The 14,031-nt window shown below is 38.5% G+C and overlaps 1 protein-coding gene across 1 annotated transcript in view; it reads right to left on the bottom strand.

Moving 5' to 3' along the window:
• Positions 1 to 14,031, bottom strand: part of SLC27A2 (solute carrier family 27 member 2) — a 43,859-nt gene that overhangs the window by 21,278 nt on the left and 8,550 nt on the right. Inside the window, exons 2-4 of the mRNA XM_060618557.3 lie at positions 11,867 to 12,076; positions 7,301 to 7,459; positions 4,890 to 5,014 (exon numbers count right to left, since the gene is read on the bottom strand). Of these exons, the coding sequence (XP_060474540.3) occupies positions 4,890 to 5,014; positions 7,301 to 7,459; positions 11,867 to 12,076 (494 nt within the window). The remainder of the gene's footprint in view (positions 1 to 4,889; positions 5,015 to 7,300; positions 7,460 to 11,866; positions 12,077 to 14,031) is intronic.

Here is a 14,031-nt window from a genome sequence, read left to right on the forward strand (position 1 = left end):
TAACATGGTGCAATAATTTTCTACAATCAATAACACCATAAATTCACTAGTCAACAGCTTTGCGAGCCAACTCCCACTCAACCCTACATGAAAGTGATTGACTAGTTTGGATGTCTTCTCTTCTTTCTTCTTTCGGGTCTCTGGGGCAGAATTTTCACTGATTCCTTTGATGATATGTGTGGAGCACCTACTATGAGCTGCACATTCTTTGGTACTGAAGGTAATGATAATAATGGCTACTATTAGTTGATTATTTACGAAGAGCCAGGTACTTTGTACATGCTTTCTGTATACATTATCTCATTTTTGTCTTCACAGCCCCCTGTGAAGTAAGTACTATCATTTACCCTGCTGGATGATGGGGAAATGAGAGAGAGTTGAACTATCCTACTCAAACAGTAGAATCGGGTTTCAGACTGCCAATTGCAGAACTACATTGAGAACCAATTGAGAACTACATTATTGCCTCAGGCTAATGGTGGCTGCCAGTATTTCTCCCTGGTCCTCTGCCTTATCCGAGGAGCTACTGAATATGATTAAGACAAGGGACAAGCCTCTACCCCTCCAACGTTGTCTCAGATTCTCCTGATGAGAAATGCTTTGTCTGTGGAGGGGTGTCATTTGTTTTATCTGCTCAGCTAAGGCAGGAATTGCCTCCCTGATATCCACTGCTTGGGGGGGCTGGTGGTGTTAGCCCTTCCTGTGACAGCCTATTCTAGGCAGCTCTAAGAGCGAGAAACTTTCTGATTATGTTGATCCAGAGCCTTCCACCAAACATTCTAGTTTTTATCCACGTTGTTTGAAAAGTCCTTTTGACACAGTCTTTCTTTAAGCTCCCTTTAAAGCCCTAGAATTTGGGTTTTCTATTGTGATCTATTTTATAAAAATTATGGTTAAATACAATTTCCTATCTTACCCATTTTAAAATGTACAGTTCAGTGGTACTAAATTCATTCATTATGTTGTGCAACCATCACCACGATCCATCTCCAGAACTCTTTCATCTTGTAAAACTGAAACGCTATACTCATTAAACAATAACTCCCTATTCTCCCCTGCTCCTAGTCCCTGGCAATCCACCATTCTACTTTCTGCCTCTATGATTTTGATTAGTCTAAGTACCTTATATATGTTGAATCATACGGTTTTTGCCTTTTTGTGATAGGCTGTTTCACTTAATATAATGTCCTCAAGGTACATCCATGTTGTAGCATACTGCAGAATCTCCTTTCTTTTTAAGGCTGAATAATGTTCCATTGTATGTACATACCATATTTGGTTTGTCCAGATTTGGCTTGGACCTTTGGGTTGCTTCCACATTTTAGTTATTATGAGTAATACTGTTATGAACATAAACATACAAATAATTCTTTGAGACCTTGCTTTCAATTCTGTTTGGTATAGGACCCAGAAATGGAATTGATGGATCATATAGTAATTTTATTTTGAGTGTTTTGAGGAATTGCCATGCTGTTTTCACAGGGGCTGCACCAGTTACATCCCACCAATAGTGCACAAGGATTCTAATTTCTCCATACCCTCATCAGTGCTGGTTGTTCGCTGTTATTTATTTATTTTTTTATAGTAGCCATCATAATGAGAATGAAGTGGAATTTTACCATAGTTTTGATTTGCATTTCCCTAATAATTAGTGATGTGGAGCATTTTTTTTCATATGCTTATTGGCCATGGTATGTCTTTTTTGGAGAGATGTCTATTCAAGTCCTTTGTCTATATTTGAATCAGGTTCTTTATTTGTTATTGAGGTCTAGGAGTTCTCTATATTCTAAATATTAATATCTCATAAGATATGTTATTTGCAAATATTTTCTCCCATTCTGGTTGCTGCACTTTTACTCTGTTGATAGTGTCTTCTGAGGCAGAACTTTGAAACTTTTATGAAGTCCACTTTGTCTATTTTTTCTTTTGATGCCTATGGCTTTGGTGTCACATTCAAGAAATAAGTGCCAAATCCAATGTCATAAAGTTTTATTTCGTGTCTTCTTCCAACAGTTTTATTGTGTTAAGTCTTAAATTTAGGTCTTTTTTTCCATTTTGAGATAATTTTTGTATACGGTAAGTCCAACTTCATTCTTTTGCATGTGGATATTCAGTTTTCCCAGTGCTATTTATTGAAAAGGCTGGCTGTCCTTTCCCCAGTAAATGGTCTTGGCACCCTTGTCAAAAATCATTTGACAACACATATGAGGGCTTATTTCCGGGCTCTTGATTCTATTCCATCAGTTTATATGTCTGTCTTTATGTTGGTACCATATTGTTTTGATTATTATAGGCTTGTAGAAAGTTTTGAAATTAGGAAGTGTAAATTCCCGAGTTTTATTCTCTTTGAGGTTGTTTTGGCCATTTGGGGTCCCGATGACTTTTAGGATAAGTTTGTTCTGTTTTTGCAAAAAGTGTCATTGAGATTTTGATAGGAATTGCATTGAATCTATAGGTCACTTTGGGTAGCTGCAACATTATAACAATACTAAATCTTCTAATCTGTGAATATGGGGTGTGTTTTCATTTATTTATGTTTTCTTTAATTTCTTTCATCCATGTTTTCTAGTTTTCATTATATGTGTCTTTCACTTCCTTGGTTAAGTTAATCCCTAAGTATCTTATGTCATTGTTTTTTTAATGTTATTGTTTTTTGTAATTGTCTTTTCAGATTTTTCATTGTTAGTGTATAGAAATACAACTGATTATTGTGTATTGACTTTGTACCCTGCTACTTTGCCGAATTCATTTATTAGTAAAAACAGTTTTTTGTCTTAAGGATTTTCTATATATAAGCTCCTATCATTTTTAAAAAGTCTTTAACTGAAAGTTTTTTTGAGGTAACTTTGATCATTCCTTACAATTCTTGTAAGTATTTTTAAAACAAACCAGAAATCAGGGGTAGGGAGAAGCATGAGCAAACAGAAACTCCATATCCACTTCTAGATTTGATATATTCCATGAATTATACAACAAATCAACATATATTTTGAGGATACAAAACCCAAATCACATTTTTTTTTTTCAGCATCTGAGACAACATTATAAGGAGGGACAAAGGTGGAAGTGTTTATACGTGTGAATGTGTGTAAGCCTGAAAGAGCTACACAAACATGTTTATTTTCTTCAAGTCGACACACCCTCCCCCAGGAGACTTCTAACTGACAAAGGGGTGCCTTTGAGGCTGAGAAGAAAAGCCAAACAGAAGGGCTCCATACGGATTTCTGAGTTTTAATAGAGAGGCATGCAATCTTGAAGGCCAGATGGGATACTAATGTGAAAAAAATTCAATAATGACATCAACAGAAATTGCTGTGGGAAAGGTCCTAATCCAGCTCATAGCTAATTATGATGCTCATGAAGCTGTTGAATCTGCTGCCCAAATCAGAATAATATGTGCTAAGCCTAAACATTTCAGGGGGAACATATTACCTCTCTTAAGTTAATCATATATCTTTCAGGGGCCAGAATTTAGAGGTTCATTCAACAGAGTTTGTTGATGCCCAGAATGTGCCGGATGCACATCTCAGTGCTGGAGATCTGGCAGTGAACAAAGCCCCTGGTGCATGGAATGTTCATTTAACTGGGGGAGATAGACAATTGTCATATAAACCTGTACTATGTCAGGAGGGACAGTACCCACCCATGAGAGGGATGGTAAGGGATGAGGTGATATATTTGTTAATTAGTAGGAGGGGCCTCTATGATGAGCTGATCTGTGGGCAAAGACTGAATGAAGTGAGGAGAGGAAGAACCGGGGCAGGAGCATCCTAGATTCCTTTTCAAGTCACACAGTAGCTGTTATACAAGTTGAACATAACAGGTGCTTCTAAATAGCAATTTATCAACTTAGTGATCCTCTGAGTTTGCTGTCTTACGATGATTGAAAGGACTAAAAGAAGCAGAATCTGCCGAGTTTACTGCATTGTCTGGTCTAATGGTTCTCAACTGGAGTTGATTTTGCCTGCCAGGGGACATCTGGCAATGTTTGAAGACATTTTGATTATCACAGCCTGGGGGGAGGGAGAAGGTACTATGGCCATGTCCTGTGTAAATGCCAAAGATGCTACTAAACATCTATAGTGCACTGAATAACTTCATACAGCAAATAATGAATGGGCCCCAAATGTCAGCAGTGTCGCTACTGAGAAACCTTGATTTGGCCCCCGGAAAGGCTGCCAGACCTCTGATGAGAGTTGAGGGACCAGGAAGGAGATGTTCTTTCGAACAGCCCCATCAAGACATCTGGACGTCTGCAAACAGAGTAGATCCAAGGCCTCTGGAGTAACTTTGGGCGTCTGCTCCCAGCTTGTTGACAGACTTAGTCAAATGGTTTCAAAGCCACAAGGGGATTTTTTAATCAACATTAAGTAAAAATTTCCTGTGTGTCTTGTGGTATAAGACAAGTAAGGATGCAAGATGTCCCTGCCATCAAAGACTTCATAGCTTAGGGAGAAAAAAAGGTATGAAGACAAACACTTACAATGTGACAAGGGCCACAAAGGGGTAGAAATCAAATGATGTAAGGGAAGGGAGTGATGACTTTTGTCGGAGTGACCAAACAGGTTTAACATAGGAGGTATCATTTGAACTGGGCTTTGACAGTGAGAAGGCTTTAAACAAATAGGGAAGTGGAGGATATGTTAGATAGAGGGCGAGATGTGAAAACAGGTAAAAAGGTAGGGAATAATAATATTAATAGCAACTGCCACCTAGTAAATCCTCTCTATATGATAGGTGTGGTGCCAAGCACTTTATCATGACACACAATTGTAGTCTACACTGAAAACTGATAGATGTGTGAGAAGCAGCTGAAACCTAGCATGACCAAAGTTACTTGAATTTCTATCTTATTCATTTCAAAATGAATGAAGCATCAGAAGCGTTACCTGGGGTGAGTTGCATAAATACCGAAGAAGTTCACCAATATACTGAATGACAGTGACATTATATTTTCTGCAGTCATCCCAAAACTGGCTGGCTGAAAATTTGTTCCGCAAAACAAGAGTAGCACCTACAGAGAAGTATATATAAAGTGTTAATAAAGAGATGCTACAAAAAACTCCCTGGTTATATTTGTCATTTTTGAAAGGTAGAACTTTAAATGTGAATTATATTCACAAACAAGTTTTGAGTATCAATTACATTCAATACAAAAATGAATAAGACATGGTTTAGGATGAAACCAGGCTTTAACCAGGATAAAAACAGAGGCTTTCAATCTAGTGAGGGAAAAGACACATACAAACATCTTTCTAATAAAAGTCAGTGTGCAATAAATAAGAGTTTCAAATGAATCTCTAAGGGAATGTGAACATGAGTGTGTGTGTGTGTGTGTGTGTGTGTGTGTGTGTGTGTGTGTATTAATTCTGCTTGGGGGCAAGGGCTGAGAAAGGCATATCTTGGAAGAGGTAGATCTGAATTGTGTCTTGAGCAATGAATATGAATAAAGGTAAGAGAATTCCAGGCAGAGGAAACAGTATGAAACAAAAAGATAGGACAGTCCAGAAGGCGTTGGAAGATAGCCAAGACTCAGTTGGCCTGTAACTGGAGTGGTGAACAGGGGGTGGCTCATGGGAGATGAGCCTAGAGAAGCAGCCAGGGGTGCCATCATGGAGAACTTGGAAGTGCCAGGTGGAGGAGTCAGACTTAACTTCGCAGGCAATGGAGAGCCAAGGTCTTGAACAAGCAGGAAATCTATTCTTTGATGGATGAGGTAGACATAATAATGGTTCCCAAAGATGTCCATGTTCTAGAATGTTCTGTGAACATTCTACCTTACATGGCAAAAAGAACTGTGTAGATGTGATTAAGTTAAGGATTCTGAGATAGGAAGATCATTCTGGATAACCTGGGTAGGCCCAAGGTAATCATAAATGGCCTTCTAACAGGAAGGCAGGCAGGTCAAGGGCAGAAGGGGATGGATGCAGAAACAAAAGGCTGGAGGAATGTGTTGTGAAGACAGCAAAAGTGGCCACAAGCCAAAGAATGCAGGCAGCTTCTAGAAGCTGGAAAAAGCAAGTAAATGGACTCTTTCCTAGAACTTCCAGAAGGGATACAGTTCTGCAGACACCTGGATTATAGGACTTCTGACTTTCAAAACAGAGAAAAAAATTATGTTGTTTTCAAGCCACTAAGTTTGTGGTAATTTGTTATAATAGCAATAGGGAAAGATGGGTAAAAAAATATATATCAATGTGAAACTATATCACATTACAATGGGTAAAAATAATATATATCACACCCAACCAAATTATAGTCATAAGATGTAGTAAAGTGAAATAAAAACATCTCAGAAATACTTTTTCATGCTCTTAGTTTAGCTTTACTCCTAAATATACAAGAGTGTGATGTTTTAGAAGAGGAAAAGATTTTTTAAATATGATTTTTTCTTCCTTAGAATGTATATTTGGTGCTTAAGCAAATGTGTGAGCAGTGCATTAGTCCCTTTGGGAGCCTCAGAGTTCCCCAGTTCTTGAAGAGCCCAGCTATATGATCAGGCCCAGTCAGTTGTTCCTGGCTGATGTGGAGGCTGGTGCTGAGGCTGGGGTAAGTATTTTACAGCTGATCAATAAGTTGATGAGGGAAAAAGATAGAGGCTTGGGCCATCATGCATGCATTTATATATGTATGTGGATATATGTTATTATATATACATATATGAGTATTTAAAAGGAAATGCTGCACAGGGGAAAAATTAAGTTGTTTTTTTACTTAGAGAGTTAGAGATGGCTTTCTGGAAGAGGTGGACATTGGACTGAGTCTTAATGTATACAAGTGGCATAAAGCCTACTGAAAGGAAAAAAATGGCAACTCTAATTTGAATGGCAACATTTCAGAAAGAAAGAGAAGAGATGGAAAGCAAGGTATTCTGACCAGAGCTGAGGAGTTGAGCGAGGGGGGAAGAACGAAGTAGGATGGGGACGGCTAAGGGAGAAGTTTACATCAGATGCAGATGGAGATCCACATGCAGATTTCGGAAGACATAAATGACAGAGGGGAATTATTTACGGAACTTAAGAATCAAGTGTCTTAACTTGGATAAAAATGTTTTAAAGAAGTTTCCTCCTTGATATCCTGAACATCTGTAGCATTATTTATCAGACAAGCAGGCATGAGGAAATAGAAATGATTCTAGATACTTGCTGGTGATACGTGAGCCAAATAGCTTTGCTGTTAACATTGAATTAAACGCTGTCCCTGGCAGACAGGCAAGTAGGCAAATTTTGTATTACTTTCCCTGTTGAGCACATATGAATGTGTACTGGGCTCCAGTGCCTTGTTGAGAGAAAAGTCTTACCAGTCATGATACATCCATGGAGGCCGACCATAAGCGCAGCACTGTGGTACAAGGGCAGGGTGGTATAGATGACATCATCTTTCCTAACTCTGCTTGCAGTGGCAAGGCTAGCTCCATACCACAGGCGATAGTGATTGATCTTGGCAGCTTTCGGGAGACCTTTGCAAAGATACAAGAGAAGGCATGAGTGAGTCAGGATGGAATCATTCACAGACCAGTGGTCTGGAAGAGAGATCTGGCTTAGGAAAATCCATCATCCAGTGGTTAGAGAATGCAGAGGAGAGGGCCATGACTGGTTACATCAAGAGCCAGCAAATTTCTTCTGTAAAAGACCAGATAGTCAATGTTTTAGGCTTTGCAGGGTCATACAACCTCTGTTAAAACTACTCAACTCTACTATTATAGCCAATAGCAGCCAACCACAGAAAGGAATGAATGCGGTTGTGTTCTGATAAAGCTCTATTTACAAAATCAGGTTGGGAGGGGCTGTATTTGGCACAAGACCATAGCTTGTTGACACCTGAGTTAGATGTAATTAGAAGAAAAAGGCATGAATGTCTATCAAATTTTTGTTTTGTGCCTACCACCTTGTAAGGTATTTTCAAATTTCGTTTAGTTCTCATAATTAACAAGGTAAGTAAAATTATATTCTTTAATCCACAGATCAGAAGGCTGAGATTCAGAGACATTAAATAGCTTATTCCATTCCCATCACTTTCCTTCATAATCACTTTTATGCATTCCTTAAGTATTGTTCTAGAATTTCTTTATATAAATATAAGCAAATATGAAGAGTTGCTTATTTGTTCTTGCCCTTTCTCCACCCAGGGGCACCTGGGTGGGTCAGTCAGCTAAATGTCCAACTCTTGATTTTGGCTCAGGTCTTGATCTCACAGTTTGTAAGTTTGAGCCCCGCCTCTGGCTCTGCGCTGACAGCACAGAGCTTGCTTGGAATTCTCTCTTTCCTGGGGTGCCTGGGTGGCTCAGTCTGTTGAGCGTCCGACTTCAGCTCAGGTCACGATTTCGCGGTCCGTGAGTTCAAGCCCCGCATCGGGCTCTGGGCTGATGGCTCAGAGCCTGGAGCCTGCTTCCGATTCTGTGTCTCCCTCTCTCTCTGTGCCTCCCCCATTCATGCTCTGTCTCTCTCTGTCTCAAAAATAAATAAATGTTAAAAAAAAGAAATTAAAAAAAATTATTAAAAAAAAAAAAAGGAATTCTCTCTTTCCTTCCCCCTCTGCCTCTCCCTACTTTCTCTGTCTCTCTCAAAGTAAATAACCTTAAAAAATTCACACCTTTCTGCACTTTCTCCCCCTTCTACTTAGCAATGTATGGTAGAAAACTGTCCGCATTTATACAAAGAAATTTCCCTTATTTATTTATTCATTCATTTATTCTTCCCCTCTCTCCCTCCCTCCCTCTCTCTCAGTTGCATCAAGTCCTTTGTATGTTGCATTATAATTTATTTAACTATTTGGCTATTTCAAATGATGCTGTAGTGAATAGCCTAGTCCACATGGTAGTTTGCAGTATGAACGATGCTGTATTTGTAGGATAAACTTGCTGAAGTGAGATTGCAGGGTCAAAAGATAAACATCTTTTGTCATTTTGATAGGTATTGCCACATTGAGAGTTATGGGGGCTGTCCCCATTCACTCTCCCACCAGCAATATCTGGGTGTACCTGTTCCTCATAGCCCTGCCTAGGTACGCTCTCAAACGTTGGAATATTTGCCAGTCTGAAAGGTGAAAAATGGTATCTCAGTGTAGTTTCGGTATATTTGCAATTTCTTACGTGTAATTTATGTCACTTTTTTGGTAAGACTGTATTAAAAGGATATATTTATATTGTACCGAGGGAAGGGTGCCTGGGTGGTTCAGTCAGTTAAGTGTCCGACTTCCACTCGCAGTTCGTGAGCTCAAGCCCCGTGACGGGCTCTGTGCTGACAGCTCAGAGCCTGGAGCCTACTTTGGATTCTGTGTCTCCCTCTCTCTCTGCCCCTCCCCTGCTCACAGTCTGCCTGTCTCTCTCAAAAGTGAATAAACGTTAAAATAATTATGTTGTTTCCCAGGGAAAGTCAGTTTAGTGGGGAGAGGGCACAAAGCCATTACTAAGGAGCTGGGGCTAGAAGTTAAGACCTGAGTGGGTAAATGGACGTTGTAAACAGGAAGATAGTTCTCTGCAGACTCAGACCCTCCCATATTTGATGGCGCCTTGATCAGTATTGCCTAAGAAACAGCCATTCATTATAAGGCAAAGCAGTATGTCCAGCACACTACCATAATTGTAAACACAATTCAAAATTCATTTTCTTTGACAGAGGGCCAGTGGCATTGTGTCAGTATCAATGCCCCATTCTACACTAATACGAAGACATAGAAGAAGGCATCAATAAATCAACTGTATCCATGGAAAAGAATTGTCTGGATAGTAAAAGCTCTATAGTATATTTTTAAAAATGAAATACATAGCCTTTGCTGCTTTGAAGTACTTTCAAAAATTTCCTAATTTAAGATTTTGTGTTAGTGAAGAAATACGAATGTTTGGTAGGTATTATATAATTTTGTGCTAAGGACTGTGAGGAACTTTGTTCTCCAACTGATTAAATGAGTTCTTTTATATAATCTTTACCAGAGTAACTTAGTAAATATTTTACTCAGAGATAAGGAGAGAAGTAAATACACACCAAACCATTTATCTTCCAATTAAATATAAATTCTGAATTGCGGGATTAAATTAAGGAGTGTCCATTCTCTTTTCCTATAAAAAATTTTTTAAAAACATTTATTTATTATTGAGAGACAGAGAGAGACAAAGCACAAGCATGGGAGGGGCAGAGAGAGGGGGAGACACAGAATCTGAAGCAGGCTGCAGCCTCTGAGCTGTCAGCACAGAGCCCGAGACAGGGCTTGAATTTACCAACCATGAGATCATGACCTGAGCTGAAGTCGGAGGCTTAACCGACTGAGCCACCCAGGTGCCCCTCCATTCTCTTTTTCTCCCTAAAATGGGTTTTATATTTGACTGCTAAAACCTGCAGACCAACCTGCAGGTCTAATGTCTGGCATTAAGACAAGAACTCCTTGTCAGTAACCAAGGACTCCGTTTTTCTCAATCATTTCCCAAAGGTTACAATTAAATTTTACCATTCTATTAAGAAATGAGGGTAGAAGTCTCATATATTGAGGTACTATCTGTACATAGGGGAAGCATTTGGTTAACTATGTCATTTCACCATTCTGTTGGCATGCTAGGATATAACTGCCGGCAGATGGAAAAAGGATGGACATGCTTTGGGCATTGGTTTTAATATGCCATTCCCAATCTCCCTTCTTCATTTACTTAAAGAAAACACTAAGTGAAAGTGATTGTATGAAGGGAAGTTGACATTCAGGTCTGAAAACTGGGAGAGCAGATGGGTGCCGAGGCCTTGTTAAGGTGAAGGAGGGTGTGTTTATAGGCTGGTGTTGAGATAAAAGGCTCAAAGGAAACCTTAGCTTTACCTGTAATCAGTTAGAGTGTTTTACAAGGAAACTCATGTGTGCGTTACCTTAAGTTAAAATTTTAATCAAAAGAAGATTCACATATTCAGTTTTCCAATATTAGTACTAATGGTCAGCATACTGGTACTGGCTTCCTGTCCTCCTTCTAACTATATCCCTCAGGCCTCATATTATTACATTTTCATGATGTTTTCCCTGGCCTAGATTAGGCAGACACCACATATCTGTTAAATGGAAGAACTGGGCAGTATTGTGGCAGAGAGGTCAGATTTATGAGCTGTGGAGTCAGCCTACCAAGGTGAATCTTGACACTTCTATCTGTCTTGAGAAGTTCTTACCCTCTCAGTTTCTGGATTGGTAAAATGGGAATAAGATTGGTATCTGTCTTAAGGATGGTAGAAGAATTGTATGAACATAGACCATAAAGCTCATAGGAGAGTGGATAGTGCATTCTATCTTTAATACTGCATGTTCTATATAGCAATGTTCCAATAACACTGTTAATTGGCAGTGTTTTCTCTTAGTGGCTCATAAAGTTATGATGCAGCTTACAGTTGAAGATATCCTAGACTGGATGAAATACACTATTTTAGGTCCTGGGCTGCACCAAGTCAGTGTTGCATGGGAAGATAGCGGTAAAAACATTTATGTAAAATACAACCCCATTATTGTCCTAATGTCTTCTTTAGTCCCATCAATAATTGGTTATACATTATGTGTGGACTTGGAATATAATATAATAAAAATCCAACAATCATTTAAAACTTCCAAAAACCTATTCAGTGCCAAATTTCATCCATCCTCACAATTATTTTTGTATTTCTTGCTTAACCAATTTATCTGTTCTACACACCAACTAGGGGGAAATATGTGTAGCCTGGGCAAACCCAAATAGGATTATATGCTATGAAATAAGATCAGTTCCCACAGGTGAAAGAGCTAAATCCTCTAAGTATTAGTTATTGGGTAAGTTTTGCCAAAGGAAAAGACCATTTGAAAACCTAACCCAACCTTTAACTCCTTCAGGATAGGTCCATTTCCTTGAGAATCCTCTCTTTATTTTTACCTGTGGTTCCAGAAGTATAAATGTATAAGGCAGGACTGGAAAAAGTGACTTCAGACCTCCATGACTCTGGAATAGGTTCTGTTGACACTTCATCCACTTTGTCCAGTAAAGATTCAACCCCATCCGTGTTAGAAGTTCTGCTCACATAATAGATGGACACATTATCTTTTTTCAGGCTTGGTAGCACCTCTTCCACAGCTTCTTGTAGTTCTTAATAAGGAAAAAAAAATCCAAACACATAAAATTAGTCCACTTTAAAAAGTTCTATAATAAGCCTCGCAGTAATTGTTTTTGGCATAATTTTTGCTGAACTGTGTAGACATGACAAGTGGAGCTTATAGTCACATGATATTAAACATGGAATTTGCTACATGTGAAAAATATCACAAGATTTCAAAGTTTGAGGGAAGGCTAGGTTTTAATGGTTTCATAAGCGGCAGAGAGTTGGTTGAAATCTGTACAAACAAATGGACACGTGGATAAAAACCAAGATATATAAGCATATAACTTATAAGCATGTCTGGTATACATCTCAAAATACTCCAGAAATGAATTTGGTTATTCCTAATATATGTGTCCCCTAGTGATGAAAAAGAAAAAAAGAAAATTTTAAGGTAGGAGACGAGGAATGAAAACAAGGCAGCCATGCTAACTAAGATGATAGAAGTGAACTTTATATAACATATATGTGTGTATATATATATACATATATATATATACACACACACATATATATATTAATGTTTATTTTTGAGAGAGAGAGAGAGACAGAGCACAGTGGGGGAGGGGCAGAGAAAGAGGGAAACACAGAATCTGAAGCAGGCTCCAGGCTCTGAGCTGTCTGCACAGAGCTGACGCAGGGCTTGAACCCATGAACTGCGAGATCATGACCTGAGTCGAAGTCAGATGCTTAACTGACTGAGCCACCCAGGTGCCCCAACATATATATATATATTTTTAACGTATCAGTAACAAATAGTTCCCCAAGGAAGGTTCAGCTTATCTGAGAAATAACCTCCAAATTTCATAAGCACATTTTCTGGTATGAGAAAAAAACAGGACTGATTAGCATGTTTTTCAAACCATAGGGCACAGTACAATAGTGGGTTTTTAAAATCATTTGAAGTGACCAGCATTAAAAAAAATTAAAATAGAAGGAAATATAAATTTTCAGAGTGTATCACACAAAGTAAGAGGGAAGTATCAGTTTTTTAAAAATTTGTTTCAGTTATGTGGGTGCCTGGGTACTGGGCCACAGACAAATATATTTTTTACTATAGGTCAATGCGAAAAAAACCTTCATGTTTGCTACTTGATTTATGTGCCCTTAAATCACAAGATGAGATGACCTTTAAGCTTACTTATCTTGAACTTGTGATAGCTGAGGTGAATATACTTAATAGGAAGGTGACTCAATACCGGAAGGAATTACTTTGGGGAGGCTATACCTAATGCATCCTATATACTTTGTTTTTCAGATGTTTATATATGATGTCTCCATCAAAACAAAAAATATCATCTGGACAGATGCATTAAAAAAAATTTCAAAACATTTTAACCAGAGGACTCATGCACCTGGTAAAAATCAATCAAAGAGTACAAAAGAGTCTATAATAAACATCAACAGTCCCTTACCCCATCCCTCTTAACAACTAAACCTGCTGCCTAGAGGCACAATCACTTTTCATTTTTTTTAAACCTGTGTCTTGTAACAGTCACTTGTCTGTCACCAAACAATGTGCTTTCCCTGCTACCTTGGGACCTATCAATTTTGATCCCCACCCTTGTTTTACCCTTGTCCACTCCCAACAGTTACTATCTCCACTTTATGTTGTCTAGGTTAATAGTATGTACATCTATTCTGAGGCTATAATTCCATCTTCCCAGCTTTGTTTATGGGTTGGTTCTAGAAGCTGAACACCAATAATCAGGATCAACAAGATTATAACTATGTAAATATTATTCACTGCAGAAGTAACACACTTATAGTATAGTATGATTATATCATACTTCCTGAGTTTTCTCCTGGAGTTTCTATTGGCTATCATTCTTTTTTTATTATTTATTATTATTTATTTTATTTTTAGAAAGAGAGAGAGAGAAAGTGTGCACACGTGAGCGCTCAAGTTGGACAGTGGCAGAGAGAGAAAGAATCTCAAGCAGGT

This window comes from Panthera onca, chromosome B3 (genome assembly GCF_046562875.1).
Source record: "Panthera onca isolate mPanOnc1 chromosome B3, mPanOnc1 haplotype 2, whole genome shotgun sequence".
NCBI classification, from domain to species: Eukaryota; Metazoa; Chordata; class Mammalia; order Carnivora; family Felidae; genus Panthera; species Panthera onca.